Source organism: Trachinotus anak, unplaced genomic scaffold, assembly GCF_046630095.1.
Source record: "Trachinotus anak isolate AG129_WGS33_773 ecotype Australia unplaced genomic scaffold, CSIRO_AGI_Tana_v1 ptg000028l, whole genome shotgun sequence".
NCBI classification, from domain to species: domain Eukaryota; kingdom Metazoa; phylum Chordata; class Actinopteri; order Carangiformes; family Carangidae; genus Trachinotus; species Trachinotus anak.
Genome location: NW_027273879.1, coordinates 7,869,786 through 7,890,500, shown reverse-complemented (window position 1 = coordinate 7,890,500; position 20,715 = coordinate 7,869,786). Strand labels below are relative to the sequence as shown.

Genomic DNA, 20,715 nt, shown 5'->3' with positions numbered 1-20,715 from the left:
CAGCAGATGCTTCTCCTACAGTTGGCTGATTTAAGTTTCATTGCTTTCTCTGGCCATCACTTTATGCTTGTTAATATTCCTTACCTCACATCTCATGTATAAACCATGACAAAACTCAACCTCACATAAAATGTAACCTAAATTACTGGCATAAACTGTGTTTCATGCTTCACCTAACAGCAGAAATACTAGACAAAGGAATATATTCAGTTGCAGTAACTTCCTGCTCAGAATTACTACATCGCCTGATGCTAGAGGCTTCACACATTTCACCAGTTGTTACAGGGTTACAGTTTTTCTGCCATTACAATAGACACCACAGTCTTGCATAATGCACTTTAGAGAAAAAGGAATCCTAAGCCAGAAGATAAAGACAAGAAGCATAACAAAGACTGAGTCATTTTGTATGCAGTTATGCTCCATGTTCATCAAAATAACACCCTACACTTCCTCTGTCACAAAACAGGGGGACTGTTCTCCAGTCAGGCCCCCACTTCCTCTTATCTCTCTGGAGTTCAATGTCTAGTAAGGACAAATTGATAAGATTGATTCCTTCTATGTGGTAAAATTCATCAATATCTGCAACATGAAATGCTTTTGTAGAGGTTCATTTGTACTGGAAGCCAGTAATAACAACATAATAATAATAGCTCAATCAATAAAATGGATGCATACAAAGAAACGATCAAAACACTGGATAATACTGTGAGAAAATATATGCACAGTTTATTGATAGATGCAAATAAGTGAGTCACACACAAAATAATTCAAATCAATAATGTATTAGCTGTGAGATCAGACCACGTTTTTTTTCTCTGCAACATTAGAAACATCTGTCATGGACAAAAACCTGCATGCAGGTGGTTTAATTCTTCTCTCTGGGCTTTATTAGGAAAAATTCTTTGTTGGAGATAAAAAAAAAAAAAGCTCATAACTTGAAGCTTCCTCTGCAGCCTATGCAGAACACAGGAGAAAAAAAACCAAAAACAAAAAGCTGCCCAGCTGCTGCTGTGCCGAAAAACAAAAAACAAAATTTGATAATCTACATATGAAAATAAACACAGAAATTCCAGTGACTACTACAGGATAACAAATTATATCATAAATATTTTTTAACTGCTGCTCATATTCATGGCTTTTTAAGACCTGCTTGGGCTCATTTTTTTTTTCTAATATCATCTACAAATAACTGTACAAAGTTGTTACTAGAACATTCTGTGAAAGGCCAGTTTCACCAAGGACAAATGATCAGTAATATTTACATTTGGCGTCCGAGTCACTGTAACATATACAAAGAACAAAAGGCACTGTGACAAATGTTAAAACATTTAAATATATTAAAAGTAACCATACGGAAGAACTGGGCGTTGTCCATTCAGTGGAAGAAAACGCTAACGTTGAAAATTGTTTCGTCAATCCAATTCCTATTGAGTTGTGTTAGACAGTATGGATTATCATTAATTTATACTGAGCCCACTTATTATGCCGTGCTGTCTAACAAGGCCCGAGATTACACACATTTAGGAGAGGCTGCCTCGAACTAGTAAAACCAGTATCCACAGAGGAACAGGTATTGTTCTGTGGATTTGGTTAAAGACAAGTTTGTGTTGTCTACACAGTACAGCACAATGTGCCCATGGATAAACATACGACGGAGAAGGTGCAACACTGTAAGTCTGCTACTGTCCTCATATTTTTATTAAAATATCAGGCAAATTAAAAAGTTAGCTGCACATTTAGACGAGACACAGCATTACTTTGCAAAGCTGGCTGACATTATTTTTTAGCCTGTTCTCAGTGGTAAAATGTTTCAGTTGATATTTAATAAATACACAAAATACAGTGTCAAACATGAAACTTTGGTAAGTTTATCATATGACTATGAATACTGTCCATATTCTTCCTTTTTTACTGACATATTTCTCAACACAAAGTGATTCTAGTCCGTACGTGAATGTTTCAGTGATTTCATCCATATGTCTATGACTGTTTGGCTGAGTTTTCAAGTCATTTCTTCGTTAGGCTGACAACAGGCCTGTCGCAGGATACTGTCGGTGTAAAAGGGTCAGAGTGGACGGCTAGGTTGATGCATGGCTCTCGTGCATGTAGCAGTAGCGCAAACAGGTGGGTAGGTTTCACAGTATCTCCGAAGGATCACACTGTCTGGACCCATCCATAGTGTCTTTACATTAACTTTAACATTATTGGTCTTTCTCATACACACATTCCCAAATTCGCACATAACTTTGGCTCCACTTACACACACTTTTAAGCCCAAAGTGAGCCATTACTTTAGGGAGTACAGCAGTTCAGCAGTATGACAGAGAGACAGAGGGTGAGCCGAGGAAAAGTACTGACAGCACAACCAGTCCTCCAGCTCTGCGTTCCTCTCGGGCTCCAGTGAACGCTCAGCGAACTTCATCATCAGCAGGGCTCGTTTCACATCCAGCCAGTTCAGGAGACCCTCGTGTCGGGATCCGTCGACGAAGCTTCCTCCGTGTCCATGTCTCTCCAACTGCTGCTCCATCAGGTCCTTCCTGGGGCCCCAGAGGAGGCTCTGCAGTATGCGCTTGGCCTCCTGAATGTGGATGCGTTTGATGGGGTCGGGTTGGAGCAGGAGCTGTGCCAGCCTCCGGAGGCCGGCTGAGTAAAGGGAGACAGAAGGGATTGGGGGCAGTTCCTCACACCGGTAGTCCTGTTCCTTAAGTGCTGGACTCACTTCAAATGGGTTGGGTTGGTGGAGAAGCTCATAGATCAAGATGCCTGTCTGGAACTCGTCAAATTTGCGGTACTGGGCCGCTGAGACAATTTCAGGGGCCAGCCTGGCGTGGTCACGTTTGCTGCGAGGGTCCACATTGGTCGCGGCAGCGTCCTCAGAGGAGCGACGTTTGGCCTTGGCGAAGTTGCTGATGAGGAGCCGGGGAAGGTGGCGCTGATTGTCTGCACCACTTGAACCATTACTGGTGCTGTTGTCACTGTTGGTCTGTTGGGGGAACTGGGAGGGCCTGCGGAGATGAGGCACCAACAACAAGTTTTCTAGGCAGAGGTCGCGGTGCGTGACTCCATGCTCCTTCAAGTGCTCCAGGCCATTGCAGAGCTGCAGGAGGAGGAAGCAAACGCGGCGCTCGTAGACCTCTGGCTGACTTTTATGGAATGCCTCCCACTCCCGGACAAAGTCAGCTGCTGTCTGCTGGGGGATCTCAGGGGTGATGACCACCACTCGCTCTCGTTCTACCTGTTGGCCCGGTGCAGACGTGGAGGGCTGAGGCAGCGACGAAGCAGGTGTGGCTCGCAGAGAGACTTCGTCAGAAGGCAGCATGCTCTGGGGGACACAAGCGAGAAAGTGTCCACAGTCCTGCTGGAGGTTGAAGTGGGGAGGCATGCTCTGCTGCACTGACAGACCGTAGAGATGGCCCTGTTTGGCCTCCATGGATGGACTCTTACAGATCTGGCGAGGTATAAACACAGAGGGCAGTGGGAGGAAGGTATGAAGGAAAGGAGAAGAAAGGGACAGAGAGAGGGGGGAGAGAGGGATTCCACACAGAACGGAAAGGGAGGGGAGCCAAGAAACATAAGAAAGGAATGCTTGTTAGTGAAGTTCTAAGGTCAATGCCAATTCAGTTCCTGCTGTAATTCAAGTAAAACCAGTGTCCTTGATGCAGATTTAAACTTAATTCCCAACTGAAAAGCTTTTTTTTTTCTTTTTTTTTTTTTAAAAAAAAAAAAAGCATTTTAACCCATGAGTAGGCTAGGTGAGTCTAGGACCAGACTCAGCTTGTGTTAAAGTAAACGACAACAGCTTCTCAGTGTCTGTCTTTCCTTTGTAAGCTATGGGACAATTCAAACTAATAAACAACATACTGACTAAAACAAATCAAATGTGTGTACTGGGGTCAGATGAATACATATAATCTCTTCTTTGTGATTAAGTGGACTAAAATCTTCTTTCACTGGGTCCATGTTTCAGCCAGCAACACACTGGTAGACAAACACATCACGTATAACACTAATCAATCTTGGTTTCAGATCATATCATCCTCATTAGTATTATGCTACATTGTGTGTTTGAGGTTGTGTGTGTGTGTGTGTGTTGGCCTTGGCAACAGAGGTTTGTCTGACTGTAAATCCTGCCTGGAATGTAAAGATTAATTGGGCCTAGAGATATTAAGCAAGAGTGTGGGTGCCCACGCCGTGGCACAACACATACCGTACAAACGGCTGCTGTTTTGCACACCACTAATGACTTTGGGACAAAGGTCAGTGAGATTGAATCCACACCCTTCTTTTCTCAGTGGTTGTTTACACTGCATGCCCTGAAGGCTTGTGTTGTATTGGGGACCATCCCATCTGTAGCCCAAGAACAAACAAGACCACCAAGACCAATGTTAATCTCCTCACCCTATCCTCAAACTGTCAAATCCCTGTTTAAAGGAACAGTTTACACCCACTGTGTTAATTTTTCCTGAAACAACAGAAGATGATCCTGAGTTGCTCTGCCTGAGAGACTAAACACAATATGAGAGATTTTCACAAAGTCAGAGCCTGTTTTTGATATTGTTTGATTCAAATTGGGAACGGTGCGTGTGTCATTCAGTGTTGCTGTTTTTAATTTCATCTCACTCAAATCAGCTTCACTGTTCACTCTCCTAACGTTGTATCAGAGCTGTATTAGGCTATTGTCAATGCAAACCAAGCATTTCTTACTGCTGCTGCTTCAAATTAAGAGTGTTTCAGTGGTGTGGTGGCTTTTACTGTGAAGCAGTCACAGGCGACACAATGTATTTGGCACCAAGGTTAGCAATAACAGCAACAGTTCAACAAAAACTGTCTACAAAACAAGACATGGTCTGTTTCAGCATTTTTTTAAAACTGTGGGTCAGTTTCAAATATTGCCGAGAGTAATGGAAGAAAAAAGAAAAAAATCTAACAAAATTAGGTTGTTTGGCTACATAAGGTAAAGGTAAATAGACAGACCAGCTGCTCTGTCATTCTATTTCTGAAAAGTAGCTGCTGCCACCACCGGGTACCACTGGAGTGGCCAACCCAAACAGGACCAAAATATTAAGAGTTATAACGTGTTCTAGAAGAGAATATATCAAAACAAATTGACTCCATAAAATACTATTTCACAAATTAGGCTCAGTATTTTCAAGATTACCTTGACAGCGTAGGAGTTGCTGGGGTCGGAGGCACAGGCAGCAGAGTAGTACACAGCATCTCCTGCGTTGCAGCTTGGCTTGTTAGACGTGAGCCTGAACAGAGACCAGTTGCTCTCCTCAAACCTCAGCGGGTTCTTCTGGGAGCGGGTGAAGTGATCCTCACATTTTAGAGCCAAGCGCCGTAGAGACTCCGCATACAGGCCTCCCAGTTTGGAGTACACCCCCTCCCTACTGTCTATGTTACTCAGGAGGGTCTGGAGCTGCAGGCTGGAGCCCAAATTTGGTGCCGGGCCTGGTTCTGAAGCTGAGAAGGGCGCGCTGAGCTGAGGAGAAGAGGAGCAGGTGATGCTGCTACGACAGTGCACACCCAGTCGCCCGTGAGTCTTCAGCGGTTCATCCAGTGTCCGGGACCTCAATGGTCGGCCCAGCGCGGCGTGACAACGCTCCAGAGAGTCATTGGAGGAGAAAATGGGCCGTGGGTCAACAGGGCTGGACGGTAAACTGGACCGGGAGCCGACATCAGCAGGTCGACACACATTGCTCTCTGAGCCAGTGAACGGGAGGCGTGGGTAGGCTCGGACAAAGGGTTTCCCATTAGTGCTATCAGGAGCTGACACGGTGCGATTGACCATTTTTTTCTCCGGGAGCGGAGGTGGCTGGTTACTTAAGCTGTTGAAGTAGGGTGGGTGAGGAGAACCTGGAGCTGAGACCACTGGACTTCTGGTAAATGGAGAGGAACAAGACATCCGTGTAGCATCCCGAGAATCTAAAAAAAGAGAGAGAGAGAGAGAGAGAGAGAGAGAAATTACATCACCACGTCTGCCAACTGATTATTGAAAATGGAAGGAAGTCGAACAAACTTTGAGTATCCTGACGGGTAGTAAAAAGGAAGAAAATACTGTAGTTGACAAAACCACAGAAACATTGTATATTGTTAACAAAATCAACTGACACATGTCAACTTGGAGGACAGGAACTCAGAGATACAGAAGGAAACCAAACTGCTTTTGTGGATTGACACAATATATTCTGTGTTTCTCACTGTCCCTGTGAGTGAACTTCCCATACCTGAACAGTTCACACGGACTTCCATAATTCCTGGGTGACAGCTGTGAATTTGATTTATTTACTACTCCCCTTCTGTCACTGCCTTCTGCGTAGCCTCAGTACAAACACATACCTTGTTTCCTCCAAAGAGCTGGAAATTTCCACAATCCGGGATTCAAGCTGACGCTCAAAACGTCTTCCATCCAATTATAATCCATTTGTCAATTAAAGACTTAAAGTTGGAACTTGACATTACACTAGAGGAGACAGATACTGAGATAATTGTGTGGTGCACTCTTCAATAACTGCTTTCAGAGAGGGGGGGGCAGACTATACAGGAAAAAAAGTACTCTGTAGGATGTAGCCAAGCCCTTTTTCCCTCGTTATCATACTCCATAATTATCTCTTCAAACGACATTGCCCAGGAAGTTACAGCAATTACAAGCGTCTGAGCGTCACAGAGGTTTTAAAGCTGATATGTGACGGATGACAATTTCTAAACCAAGGACAGATGCCAGTCATTCTCAGCCACATCTCAGGTTTGTTAGAGAGAAATCAACACCAGGTCTAAACTATTTGTATACGTGAACTGGACGAAAGAAAAAGAAGAGATAAGCTGTCAGACTGGTGCTATAAAACCATGCAGCACTCCCTTTCCTCTTTTTAGTTCTGTTTCAGTCTGAACAAAGTACAGCTTCATAGTAAAACATGATGAAACAGGATCTGAACAGCAAGACTAACGTCCACAGTGACTCGTATAAATAGGCCTGCAGATCAGATAATGCCCTGGCATCCCAATTTATGCATGTGTCAGTTGAAACCTTGAACTCCCTGCGCAAGTTTTTCTTAGAGTAAATGGACCTGCACCACAGTTATTTTAATAAACCTGGCCAAAACATGAGCGTGAGCAGTATTTACCGACGTCAGCAGTCAGGTTGTCAGTAGAGGCGGTGGGTAGGCTGGCGCTGCTCAGGCCCCATGGAGACGAGGAGGTACTCTCCGCTGACCCTTGTTGGCTGCAGCGGGCCAGCTCCACGTTGCTGCCACTCATCTTACTCGACACTCTGGAAAAGAGGAAAACAACAGACACAGTCTCAGTGAATATGATGGGGGAAGAAAAAGATATAAACAAACATGCATTGAAGCAATATTTTTCTGCGTCTGCATTGCTGTCTGTCTGCCTGTGTACCGCAGTGTTCCGCGGTAGTTTGTCTGCCAGTTTGCTGCAGTGGTAGAATATTTTTCATGCGTCTGTTTGGAAATGTGGAACCACTCCACTTCCCCTTGAGGTTGTCTTATCTGCACTGTGTATCACTAATAGGTTCACGAGATTGAGCACATCGTTTCATTTTAAATGACGAATGAAGCTCTGTTAAGAGTAGTTTCACTTCCTTGTTAAAGAGGCGCACTTCTCGATTCAGTGGTAACTGTGACAAACAAGCTTTACCAAATCCCCTAATGATACGGATTTAATCCCGACATTTCCCAAGATCCACTGGAGTTAGTTGCTTTAAAGACACACCGTAACCCGAGTGAGAGCGATAGGAACGCTAACAAGTCTGCTGCTGAGATACAAAACGTTTACTGCTCGTTTTAATTTTATGATAAAAGCGAAGCACAGTGCAACTTCAGCACAGGAAGAGAGCAAGCAAAATTACCCCAGCATTGTCAAATATGGAGCAATAGCTAACTTCAGTTTGCTAATATTAGCTACCATTAGCCAAACTTAGCCAAGAGAACAAGTAAAGCTGCAGCAGCAAAACCCCTGTGTATACTGAATTCAGCAAGGGTGCATCTTATTTCTAATTCATTCTACCTTTCATTTGTGAGAGAAGGATTGTGTCATTTCAAAAGTTGCATAATCAATCAAAAACTGTTCATTTCATGTAATTCCCTAAACAGAAGCTTTGCATTCTCCTGCTCAGTTTCCCTGTCTGCCGCGATGGCCACTTATAATACCAATGAAAACTGTGCATGAGGAGACTATCTAATCAAGGTGACCAATTAGGCTGAGTGACAGCCTTTCACTTGTCTCATTATACACGCTAATGGCTCAGGGAAACACCGTCCCTATCCCATCCCTTCATCTCTCCTTCCTCTCCTCCATCACAAAATGACTCCTCTATCCATTTATCTGTTGGCCCATGACTTCAATTCCACCATAAATCAGCAGAACAAACAGACGAGGAGGAGAAAGGAGAAAGGGGAGGAGCACGGGAGGGAGACAAAGGGTTAGGTATTCTCTGTGGGCAGTTAGCTAAAGGATCTGCTATCGTTTTACAGACAAAAGAGCCGTGATGAAAGGCAGTGGAAATGCTGAGGCAGAGGAGAAATGGCAATGGGTGCGGGGATTATGGCGCTCATGTGTGCACCTGTGCATGTCTCGCTCTAGATCTCTGAGATTTGTGTCCAAAACATGAGATTTTCTGTAGTGAAAGAATGCCATTGCTTAATGTCCCGTGGGAGGATGTGCGTGGCTGAATGGACCTTCTGATTAAGGGCATGCAAAAAACCCCCAAAAAAAACAAACTTTTCTCTGATCAGGACAGTATATAAGAATGTACAAGCAAATAATACATACTTTAATTACAAATTAATCTGACAATCCTTTTCTTAGGACACACAGGCAAGCAGCAAGATGATTAATCGATTACTAAAACAATTAAATTTTCTGTTGATCAACTAATGGTCTCAGCAGTGAATGCACTTCTTATCTTCAACCTGGCAGTCAGTATGAAGACAGATGATTTTGGCTTTGTATTAAAATGCATGTTATCACGACACCATTCATCAGGATTTTAATCACTGTGCTTGGAATGCCCAGTTGTAGCCTAAACATCTATTAATAAACATCTTGATTGCCTATTTCCGCGGAATAGATAAAATGACGTCTACGTGAGACATCATGATTGCCGCAGTAAACCTGTCAGACGAGGTCTGTATTCTGCAATCAGCCTGGCAACGACACTAACCCAGATTTAGAATGTAAACAATCGTGCAACAGTAAATAACACACAGGGTCTGCTGACACATATGCTATCCTGACGTGTGGTGTGTGTGTGTGTGTGTGTGTGTGTGGTATTAATAAAGCTGTGTGAGAGGAGCTGGGAGAGTTTTTAAAAAGGGATCAGACTGGGGTTACAGCTAACTAGCTACAGATAGCAGCGTGACAGTGTAAAATGAGACACAAACTATACTGAAATGTTGTTGTTGTTGTTGTTGTTGTGGACCCGGTTCACACAACTGGTTTCACTTCCTGACTCTTATTTAGTGACTTCTCTGTGGTAAATGAAGACATGTGAGAGGCAAAGTACTGGGCGTCCATAAACTGCATCCTTTGGGTATGCAAAATTCTTACAAACACACATTTGCTTTTCTGAGGCTACTGTGCGCAAAGACAAGTCAGAATCGAAGCTGCTTATGCAGCATTAAGAGGGATGAAACGAAACACTGTAACCTGATTACACCCAACACGTTCATGCTCAGAGTTTTGTTACACTGAGGTGGGGTTAGCTAGGAAAGCGGGCTGACTCAGATTTTACTCATATAGAAGGTGGTGGTATAATGAACACCTGTACAATGTGATGTAATCCCCTACAGCAGCCATACAACAGACACAGCCTCTGTTAAGTTTAAAATGTTTTCAATGAGTCGGAGAGAAACTCATTTAACTGTACTTTGTTGATGTGCTGGACACAATTAATTATCTGTTATGTAAAGACTCACAAGGGTAGTTATCTATTGCAGAGCTATTGTGATGGATTGCATTCTGCTGTGCATATTGTCCAACCTCCATATGTTACAAGTGCAGAAAAGAAAGACCGGCATTGTTCCTGTCCCAGAATGGTAGGATAGTTACCATGGCCATATAGTCATATAAACCAAAGATCCATTAATGTTTGACACCAATTCTTTTTTTTCTCTTGCAACTTGCTCCAGCCTTGCCTTGTTATCTTCTTCTCTGTCAGCCAGCTCCTTCCCTTATTCATTCATGCAACCCTCTTTCTTTCTTTCTTTCTTTTTTTTGCATTATATCGAATTCTGCAAATGTAATTTTTGGTGCCCCTCTCCTCAACACACTTTGTATATTATCTATTTCACGCCTCGTACTCTTCATTTTAGCACAGTGTTAATCTGGGCTCAGGATGGGTTAAAATGAAGTAATAAAATAATCTCAGTAGACATGGATTATGAGAGAGTAGCAGAAGAGAAAAAGCAGGGTGGAAATACAGAATTAGCAGAAAGTTGACCACATGCCACTGTCACTGCACCTTTCTGAGGCACTTCTAGGGGTGTGAAAATAAGCCTCTGCTTAACGAAGAAGCCACTGTGGTTTATCGCGATCGTCCTGAAACACACCCAAACCCTGACAACTCTTTCCTGTGTGAAGAAGAACATCACCATTTCTCTTCACAAGTCTAAGGAGAGATGTCTTTTTCAATCGTAGTGTCTTGCTGAGGACACTTATGAAAAGAAGTTGCCATCAGGTGCCTACCTCATGCTGGAGAGGCAGAGGTCCTTGTCGGGCTGGCGGGCACAAAATGCCCTTGGATCAGACCGGCGGCTCTCTAAAGCCCCGCCATGTGTAGTAACACAACCCTGGTTCCACACGAGTCATATGTGTATTTAAAGTCCGTCTCAGCAGGAAAAGCAACAGCACCCATTAGATGCACAAAATTAAAGCACCCATATCCCATATGCAGCATTCACTCATTGACCTGGTAGTTTACTTTAGAGCAGCTTCAGGTCTGTCAGATGGCAACAAGATGCTATCTGTTCTGCAGCAGAGAGGGGATCAGGATGGCTCTGTGCAGGGAGGGGCTTGGAACAGTAGTTTAGAGAGCAAAAGGCAATTCACACCCAAGTCATACTCAGTGGGTTTGAATCCACATGGCCGATCTATAAATTCTACTTCTATTGGTGGCGACCGACTGCCAGCCTGGGACAGTTTGGGAGTTGCCAGGGGCAACAATCTGTTCGCTAAAGCCCCTCCCTTTGGCAACCTTCACTGACCAGTTGACACGCCTTCCTTGTTAAAGGGTACTTACTCACACACTCATGACACAGACGCATGCACAAACACGCACGCCTCTTAGGCTGACCCATCACATGATATGTAGGTTGACCTGTTACAAAGAATACAAGAGAGAACTTTTGGTGTTTTCCACAGTGATCAAAGGCTCCCGGAGGCAGATTTTTCAAACCATCTGTGGCTTTTAAATGATTCAGCACATCAAAATGCTGCCTCACAGGGTGCATGTACACATGTTTTTTTGGGGTTTTTTTTTTCCTTTCATTCCACACAAAAGCCTCCTTTCACTTCTTATGAAGTTTCGATTGCTTTGCAGACAATATTTAGATTCTTTTTTTCCTGCACCACTTTGCCATTGAGTTTCCAGTACATGCCCGGTGCCCAGAGACACTTGTTGATTAAACACACTAAACCCGCTGATAAACTTGGAACACCAGAAAGCCACAACTGTCGCTGGCTGGCTTGAGGCGTGTTCCCACATGTGTCTCAACAAGGTGTATTTTTATCAGCGCAGAATGTCGGCAATGTCATAACAGGAGAGATGGGCCCTTACTAGAATTACCACAAACATAAGGGCCCCTGAAATGTGATCGGCAATCTGTGTTTTTGATAGTAAAACAGTCCCACTTAGATTTTGCTGACTCTAGCAGCTGAAGATGGTAGAACATCTGCTTGTCTTGAGGAAGCCACAGTCGCGTGTTACACCTCATCATGCCGTCCCAGACAAAGCAAAGTTTATTCTGAGGAGATCATTTGATGCTCTAATAACTGCAACACAAGGCCTCTTCTCTGTTTCTACTTTGGGTAGCTGACTCAGACAGCGTGCGTATTCTTAGCCTCCTGCAGACTCAGGTTAAAGCACGTGTGCAAATGTTACCGATAATAAATGGCTATGTAGGCTAGAAGCCTCGTGTAGAATAGGTCATGATAGTGTAAGTCTTGAACAAAGGTCAAAATGTATCATTCTGCAGATCCTCTAAAACCAGCAGCACTTTGGACAGAAAGAATTTAAGGTGCAATCATACCAACAGTGCAAATATGAAAATTATCTTTCCTAACATGCATCTTGAACACCCGCTAATGACAGTTTTGTCTCTGTGTGACAATATCAATGAAACAAGGCTTGTTTTTTTGTTTTTTTCCCCCGTTCTGTCTATTGAGCTGCAGCCAAAACAAATTTACAGTAACGTGACACAGAAGGGGACTATTTAACAGACCCATTTTGCGTGTTAATCAGAATTGAAAAAGTCACGTTACAAGCATGAATAGAACAAGGCACGCATTGAGGGATACGCCTGAACAGTTTGAATGATCACAAGGCGCTAGAATGGAGGCTGATTCAAGGCTGAATAATGATGCTATGAAAGGAGAAGGCACAATAAGATTCACACAAATGCTTGCAGTACGATGCATGTATGTGCAGTCACAGGCAATGCACTGTAGCTTATATTCCTTCAGCAGCACCAACATTATATATATATATACACATATATATATATATATATATATATATATATATATATACAGTCCCAACAGAGAGCAAAATGCATGTATGCTTTTAGACTAAGTGCACCTTGCAAGTGCTAAATTATGTAAGATAAAGAAACCACAGTGTCATGACTGAATTACAGTCCCATTAATTCTATTGCAAGTCATTAGGTAGGAAACCTGAGGACAGGCACGCAAATATGTGCTATAATGGGAGGTTCAAGTTTAATAAATGCATAGCATACATCTTACAGCAAGTTTATGGTACGCTAGTCTGTAATTACACCTCTATTAGACTTTTACTTTGACATAGCTGTGTCATTGTAAACAATATTCGAGACCAGCTCTACCTCAAGATGACTGCTGTATTTTCTGTGCTCTGCCCTTATTTAGCATAAACACTTTTATGAGACATGTATGTTTGTAACAGCATTTAACAATAATTAGCTACCTAATTGAATAATGACAGTGAAGATTCTTGTCGTCATGTGGCCACAGCTTCCCAACTGTAAAGGACTGTTTACTTTTCACTGCATATTCAAACTGAATAACTTTCTGTTAGTCTGTCTATTGGTCCAGTTGTCAATGTTACAGCATAACACCTTGGGCTCTGCTAATCTCCAATTGGCATTTTGTCACTACCTCTGACATTTCACTGACAACATGATTAACTGAAAAAGATTAATCAATAATGAAAATGAACATCAATTTTTCTGATATTTATCAAATGTAGTCCTACCCAGATACAGTACTAGTGTTCTGTTCTAACTGAGAGGGACTAATTCATTGTGTTAATCCCAAAAATAAAAGTTCTTTGTAGTTCTTACCTGTGCAGTTTCTTAGGTGGGGGAGGCGGTGGATTGGGCTCATTGTTGGCAGTTCCCTTCCCTGCTGCCAGCAGCTCTGATGAGCCGCCATGCAACGTTTGCTTGGTCGGCATGCTCCCGTTGTGCTTGCTCTCCTCCTCTGCACCGGTGCCCTCAGTCTCCCCCTGACAGGCACCATTGTTGGGGGCAGCCGGGGGGGCCGTGCCTGGCTCTGTCATCGGAGGGGGGCTGCTGTGGGCCTTCCAGTCCCTGGCCTCCTTCCAGACAGCGGCACCATTGACCAGGCCTGTCACCCGAGAGGTTGTTCCCGGGTTGGCGGCCAGTTTCTTCTTCTCCCCCTCTTTCCGCTCCTCGTCCTCCTCTTCTTCCTCAATGCAGCAGTTCCAGCCAGAACTGTGGTGGTGGGGTTTGTGCCAACGTTCGGATGCTGCACCGTGTTGCTCTGTATGGACCTTGAAGTGGCCCTCTCTAGCTGAGACGAGGAAAAGCATGGGGAGTTCAGGTAGAGGAAGAGGAGATGAGATGGACGGTGAGAGGCTGGAGGCTCCCAGTTTGGGGAGATCAGGAAGAGGGACTGGAGAAGACATGGATGGTGAGAGGCTAGAGGTGCCCAGTTTGGGGGAGCGGTTGCTCCTCTTTGGGGGAATGGGTGGGCTAGACTGAGGCTTGGGGTGAAGAGTAGGGGCGAGGCTGGATTCTGTGGTCAGAGAGGGTGCGCTGTGGCTGGGGCTGGGCCAGCGGAAGGCTGGGCTGCTGGGGTCTTTACGTGCAGTGGGGCTGAAATGGCACTGGGTGCTTACGGCTGAATCTGGGCTGCTCAGGTAGAAAGTCCTGTTGTTCTCCTCTGTGTGAGCTGCCATTACACTGATGGTGGCCCTTTGACTGTCTCCTGAAAGCTCAAATTCAGAGCAGGACGAGGTCTTACTCTGGTTTGGGGACTCAGGATGCGACTGAACTCCATTTCCTTGTGGCTTGCGCTTTTTCTTGGTGCTCTCCGCATAAATGGGTTCTGAGCCTGGCTGTCCATTGGGAGAGTTGGGGGGTGACTTAGGGCTACCCATGCCTGGTGAACTTTGGGGGCTTCCTGACCTGACTTGTCTTCCTCCCGATCCCTCTGCCCCAGGAAGTGAATCTGTACTGCTACGATAAGAACAAGAGGAGTCCGATATGCTGGTCTGTTTTGACAGGACGGGAACAGAGTGGAGGACTGGTGGGGAACTCTGTCTAGTGGTGTCCAAACTTAAGGTTGTCATGGGGAAAGTGGTAGAAGTGCTGGAAGTCTTAGTGGTAACAGTAACAGTACTCCCACTACTTATACCATTGCTATGAACTGTGGCAGGACTGGAAGGAACAATATCCACTGACGAAGGTTTTTCCACAGATGCCTGATGGGCTTCCTGATAATTTGCCTTGGTAGTCAAACCACTTCCGTTGTAAGTGCTCTTGGTTGTAATAGCAGCTGTACTAATCTGCTGCCTTCGGGTGTCTCCATTGGCATTCTTCTTTAAACTCTGAGAACCTCTACCCTCCTCCTGGGTGACAAAGATATTGCCAATGATCATGGGGTCTTTGGGCAAGATACCCGGGGACAAGGGAGCAAAAGAAAAGGAGTTGTTATAGTCCATCTTGGTTTCAGGACTCTGAAGAACTGCACCTTTATGGGCCTTGTTGCAGCCATTGCTATCAATATATAGAGATGACAGGTCCAAGAGCTTCTTCAGGCCCAAACATTCAACCGGGCTCTTTGTGTTCTCCTGTCAAACAAAAACACAAATACACATTAATAACAGGTACAGACAGAAAGAAACTCCAAGGTTTAATACAGGAAAGAGACATTTAAGAAATTCACCTGCTCTATGTTCATGTTGACATCAGTTGACTCGGTGTCGAGGCTCATCATAGTGGGTTTGACAGCGATGGTTGGCTTGCTGTAAGGTGAAGGCGTTGTTACTCCAGCCTCTTCATCGCCTCCCAGACTGCTCTTCAAGCAAGCAGCTGGAACGCTACCATCCAGTCTGCCGACAGTCTTGTGCGCGCTAAGTGGGTGGAAGCAGTTCTTACAAGAGCCGGGTTTCCACACGTGTTCTGCAAAGTCACTGCACGCTGACATCTTTGGTTTACTAAATCAGGTTTGGTCAAAAGTGGCTGTGGGAGGATCTGGGAGATATAGGATGAACTCTCATGGCTGGGCCACAGAAGGTTGCAACAGAAGACGTTGATCCCAAGGCAGCATATGCAAAGGAGAGAAAAAGAAGAATGAGGTACACTGTTAGAAGAATGAAGTCTATGTAACTGCTTTTTGCCCATAGGTTGTCATCATTGTATCACATAAAAACCATCTAATCTAAAGGCCTCATCTATCCCATCATTTCTTTTTCTACACTTTACAAATAACATAACAATTCTGATCTGATTTTCAAAGCAAGCTCTCCAGACTGCTCATTTTGCCTAGAAATGAACCAAGCTTCTACATCAGATCTGTATTGTGCCTGATACTAAACTTATTAAGCGGATTGAGTTTCGACCATGACATCAGTAACCCCCATTAAATACAGTCACTTTGCCAATGTCACATAAAATTCTCTGTTTCCAGTATTCATTCAGTCATTGCAGGCTGCTGACTGTTTAGTACCACAGGATATTATTTCAATTAGGTCTACACAAAAAAGTAAGTTGGGGAAAAAAAGAGAGTATGGGTATCAGAGTAAAGATAAAAAAAAGTTTTTAAAAGATAATAGTTCTTTTAAATCTGAGATGTATGATTTACTTTCTCTTTTTAAAAATCAGGTAAATAAAAAAAGAAAGTTCAAACATCAACTTGAAACTGTAAAGGCAGTGATGAGTGAGTCCAAGCTGACAAGTGTCTCTAAGCTCATAGAAGACCTCCGTTAGGATTCAAGTGTCCTCTGCGGATGTAACTTAAGAAGAGCCGGTGTGTGCTGTGCTACTTGTTCCCATGGCCTCCTAAATTAGAGGGTATGTGGTTTCTGTTCAACCAAAGGGCCTGCCGGTGTGAGCCTAGTGACTTAAAAGCCCTCCAGAGTCCTCTGCAGCCCCCGACACGCTAAAAGACGACGGAGGAGCCTCAAGCATCCAGGAGGTCGGAATGTCAGGAATGTCTTAAGTCTCACCAGGGTGAATCTCACACCCACGACAACCTCCCTTCCCCCTTCCACACACCACACACACACACACACACACCTCTCCCACTCCACATGTGTGTTCTCCTTCTCTCACAAACAAACTGACCCACGCAACACACTCACACCTCCTTCTTCTAGCTCTCTTGTGTCCTGTTTAACTGGACTGACAGTGAGAAGATCAACAACATTTCAGAGGGATCGCTTGTTTCCTTGCATCTGGGTGTCCCTCTTTACGTTCTTTACACAGCTTTAATTGCCTCTCAACAAGGTGCTGCATTGACACACAGCAACATTAGCTCACAACCTAGACTCATTATCTGGAAAAAAACTGAGGAAGGAGAAAGATGAACAATTACTCCCCCAGGACAATGAAAAAGGGGTCTATATATGCACTCAGGCAGCCTTAATATTACTTTCATATTAGGCATTCATTTAGCCACAGTCATTCATGTGTCCTACATTTGCTTATTGACTAAAAAAAATATCAGGACACAAGATGAGAAATGCATGGGACTTGTGTTAAGACTGCTGGTAATGCATGACTCCAGTGTAACATCACTCCAGTATAACTATAGGAATGAGGAGTTTTCCTGTTGGCAAAGATAATGCATGTTTACATTTGACTTTGTTCAGTCTGACTCAGTTTGGGCAGGAAAGCACCCACTAACCCACTGTTTGTTTTAACTGTTCCTGCGACAACAGAGGAAACTGAGCCTTGCCTAACATCTTATGGCATTGCGCATGAGTCATATGAAATGATGACTGATCGGAGATACACAGATCTTTAGGCTACTACGCCTGCTGCTTAAGAGAACAGACTGGCTGCATGTCATGGGGATATTCTGTGACGACTGGACAATAACAAAGCATAGACAGACAGAGAACTAGTGTGGGAAGTTTATTAAGTTGCTGAACTGACAGCGTAGTCCCTGAACTGGGACAGTTTGGTCTCTGTTGTTCCGCTTTCCCTGCAGTGAATCACTGACAAAAACAGAGGAAGACATGACAGGGGTTCGTCCGAAACGTCCAACGTTTTTGTGCTCTGTGTGTGTTCTCGCATCTCAAACTGCTGAGGTGCAGTTATCCCAGCTTTTGTTGACAAGTTCAGCCTTGCTTGTTTGAACAGAGATAGACCCTGCTGTCTACATTCCCCACACCTTCTCAAGCTCAAGGTCCAACATTTCTCACTTCCTCTTGTAAAAACACACACAAACACACACACAGAACCACAAAAAAATTCAGCCATATGACAAAATTCAAGCCCTGCCTTCAATATAAAACGCAGGCTATGTAAAATATCTCATGAGCATGTTAAAAGTCAGGAGGCCAGAAAAATAAGATGAGCACAGGGGAAAATGAGTTGAGGGTGGATGTTGGTCTGATGTGGAATTTACAGTTTCGGGTCGCCTAATACAGACATTATGAACCTTGAAGTCAAAAGCCTGTGTCCCTATGACCTCTGTACATATACACAGATGCTTGGCCACTAGATGTCTCAAAAACACACCCTGTTTTGTTGAGGAATTAAAATCTAGCATCCTAATCTGAGGGAATCTGAACACAGCAGTCTGGAAGCTGAAATTGCATGGCTGCTTGAAACAAACCTGGGACTTGCTTTGAGCTAAGAGGCTGTAATGCACTGAAGAATGCAGTCGGGAGGCAATGGCAGACTGCATGGCAGTTTAAATAGCCCACAGATATGGTGACTAAGGGGGGGGGGGGGTAATTAAGTTTAAGGTTAGTGGGCTTATCAACAGTCAACAGCTGCTAGAACTGCACCTTGCCTGAATCCTCCTGCAGGAGCAGGCAACCACCAGCAGCAGATACATGTGACCCCCCCCCCCCCCCCCCCCCGCCCTAAACACATCAACACACAAGCTACAAGTGGGGCAGCGTTTATGAAGCACAGGTCATCTGATGGTTATTATGCTGGCCTTACTGTAACATAATTCACTGCATTAACCTACTGGACGCTTTTCACTAAATCGACGTGCATTGCCAGAACAAAGCCCACGAAGATTTAATTGAATGAGTGACCATGGAAATAATTAGACAACCTTTAGTCCACATTGCGCTCTGGTAAGCAGGTCAGATCGGCGTGTAGTCACCCACTTTGAATACAAATTCTTTTAAGAGCAACATTTGTCACGGCTGCCTCACTCACACAGCCCATTCATTCATTCATTCATTCATTCATTCATTCATTCATTCATTCAGGGGGACTCACAACCTGCTTTTTCGATACTCGGTAGGAATTTCCGCCAAAACTTCTTACCTTCTGACTAATATCTCAAAACTTCCACCTTAAGACAGCTCGTCTGAGCGTTTTACTATGCACCTACACTTGAACAAACATTCGGCATAGGCACAACACCCCCATGTGTTTCGGCTTGAGCCCCCGTTTTTAGATTTGAACACTGGCAAATACGGTTTGCGGCGGTTTATGGACGCTTGAAAAACATCCTTTCTTATTTCTGGGAAAATGGCAGTATTTCTGTTTTTCACTCGCAGCAGCCTAATACAACAAGATGGATACAAAAAAAATTGAACTGTAACAACTTGCCTGAACCTGTATCACTGAACTAATAAAAGAGGGTTATATGAAGGAAGACAAGGAAAACAAAAAGCCACCTACAATGTAACCATGCTGAAGTAGCCAAGGTTATCCACCGGCTATTGACTGACTGACTGCTTACCTGCTCGGACTTTCTCTTCCCTGGCAACACAAAAAAGCTCTCCAAAAGATAAAAAATAAACAACACGGCTGCTCTTCTGATTCCCAAGGGGAGCCGATATCCAGCTTTTCCGTCTTCACGTATCCCACATGCGACAGGTTAATGGTCAGGAGACTGTGTGCTGCTGCTGCCGCCGCCGCTGCTGCTGCTGCTGCAGGCTGCTGGGTTCGGCTCCAGCCGGACACGTTACTGCCGCCGCTGCTGCCGCTGCTGCCGCTGCTGCTGCTGTTGTTGTGCTGTGCAGAGGTGGAGTGGTGAGGCGGAGCAGGAGCCCTCTGCAGCAAGCATGTGGTGAGAGAGCACAAGGAGGTGGGAGGAGCTCCTCACTAACCATGCAGTCTGGCCAGCAGCCACACTCACAGATTTTCATTAAGGCTTTTGTCCCACTAGCTGTCATGAGGGTGTTTACACAATCCAGCTTTCAAGCATGTCAGAGAACTACACATGACTGTTTTGGCAAGTACTGTAAATCCCCTAGTATTTTTCTTTTCTTTTCTTTTCTTTTCTTTTCTTTTTTTTTTAAGTTGCAGCTTAAGGATACAAAGGATGCATGGTCTCACCAAAAAGAAAAAAGACACTTGGTTAAAAACACACCAGGCTGTGCAAGTTTATTCTGCAGGCAATCAGTCTTGTTCAGAAGCTCTTTAGGTGTGGGGAAGGTGGATGTGTACCAACAACCTGGGTTTTTGCTGCCACTTCCCTCCTGTGACCCCCTGGTTAGTTCCTGCCTCTGTTCATCATGGCTAGGGTGACGAGAGTGATAGGAAAACACTGCCGCTGCTGCTGAGCCAGGCCGGACCCCTGCTGGTTTCCATTACAGGCAGCAAAAGGAGAGGCAAAGCTCACAGACTGACACACACAGCCGCTGTGTTGGATGAAGGCAGCCATCCATAGAGATTAACCTTTTAACTGAGCATGTCCTCTGATGTCCTAGTGAGAAATAACACTCAAACAAGGTTTTATCTGTTGGCCTTTTGACTTATTCAAACAGAGCCCCTGAAACACCTTCAGATTCTGCTGTATTTTGTGTTGTGTTGCCTCTTCTGCTCTTTTCCTCTTGGTTCTCTCTAGTGTGTCATAAGGATGCCAAAAAAGACAGTTCTTGAAAAGATGGAGGAATATGGCAGAGAAAAAAAACAACAGTACTTTAACTACCTTTCCTCCACTCCAAGCATCCCGTTGGTCCAGTCTACCTCCTGTGAAGGAGACATCCATCCATATGAATTAATTGGACACAGAACCTGCCAGTTTCCTGAGCCTCATGCAAGGATTTATAGCAGAGCT

General features: G+C 44.3%; 1 protein-coding gene across 1 annotated transcript; it reads right to left on the bottom strand.

The window, feature by feature from the left end:
- Positions 1 to 701: 701 nt before the first annotated feature.
- LOC139611449 (inactive tyrosine-protein kinase PRAG1-like) lies at positions 702 to 19,562 on the bottom strand. The gene is made up of 6 exons (XM_071466146.1): positions 19,393 to 19,562; positions 15,403 to 15,738; positions 13,554 to 15,307; positions 7,125 to 7,270; positions 5,159 to 5,925; positions 702 to 3,448 (listed from the first exon to the last, which is right to left on the bottom strand). Exons 2-6 carry the CDS (start codon positions 15,661 to 15,663, stop codon positions 2,288 to 2,290), a joined length of 4,089 nt encoding a protein of 1,362 aa, XP_071322247.1. The 5' UTR covers positions 15,664 to 15,738; positions 19,393 to 19,562; the 3' UTR covers positions 702 to 2,287.
- Positions 19,563 to 20,715: the final 1,153 nt, after the last annotated feature.

Excerpts from the sequence above, each read along its gene's own strand:
- LOC139611449 (XM_071466146.1), bottom strand. The coding sequence starts at position 15,663 with ATGTCAGCGTGCAGTGACTTTGCAGAACACGTGTGGAAACCCGGCTCT. Across the intron at positions 15,308-15,402 it reads TCAACATGAACATAGAGCAG|GAGAACACAAAGAGCCCGGT; the intron begins GTGAATTTCTTA and ends TTTGTTTGACAG. Across the intron at positions 3,449-5,158 it reads GCAACTCCTACGCTGTCAAG|ATCTGTAAGAGTCCATCCAT; the intron begins GTAATCTTGAAA and ends ATACCTCGCCAG.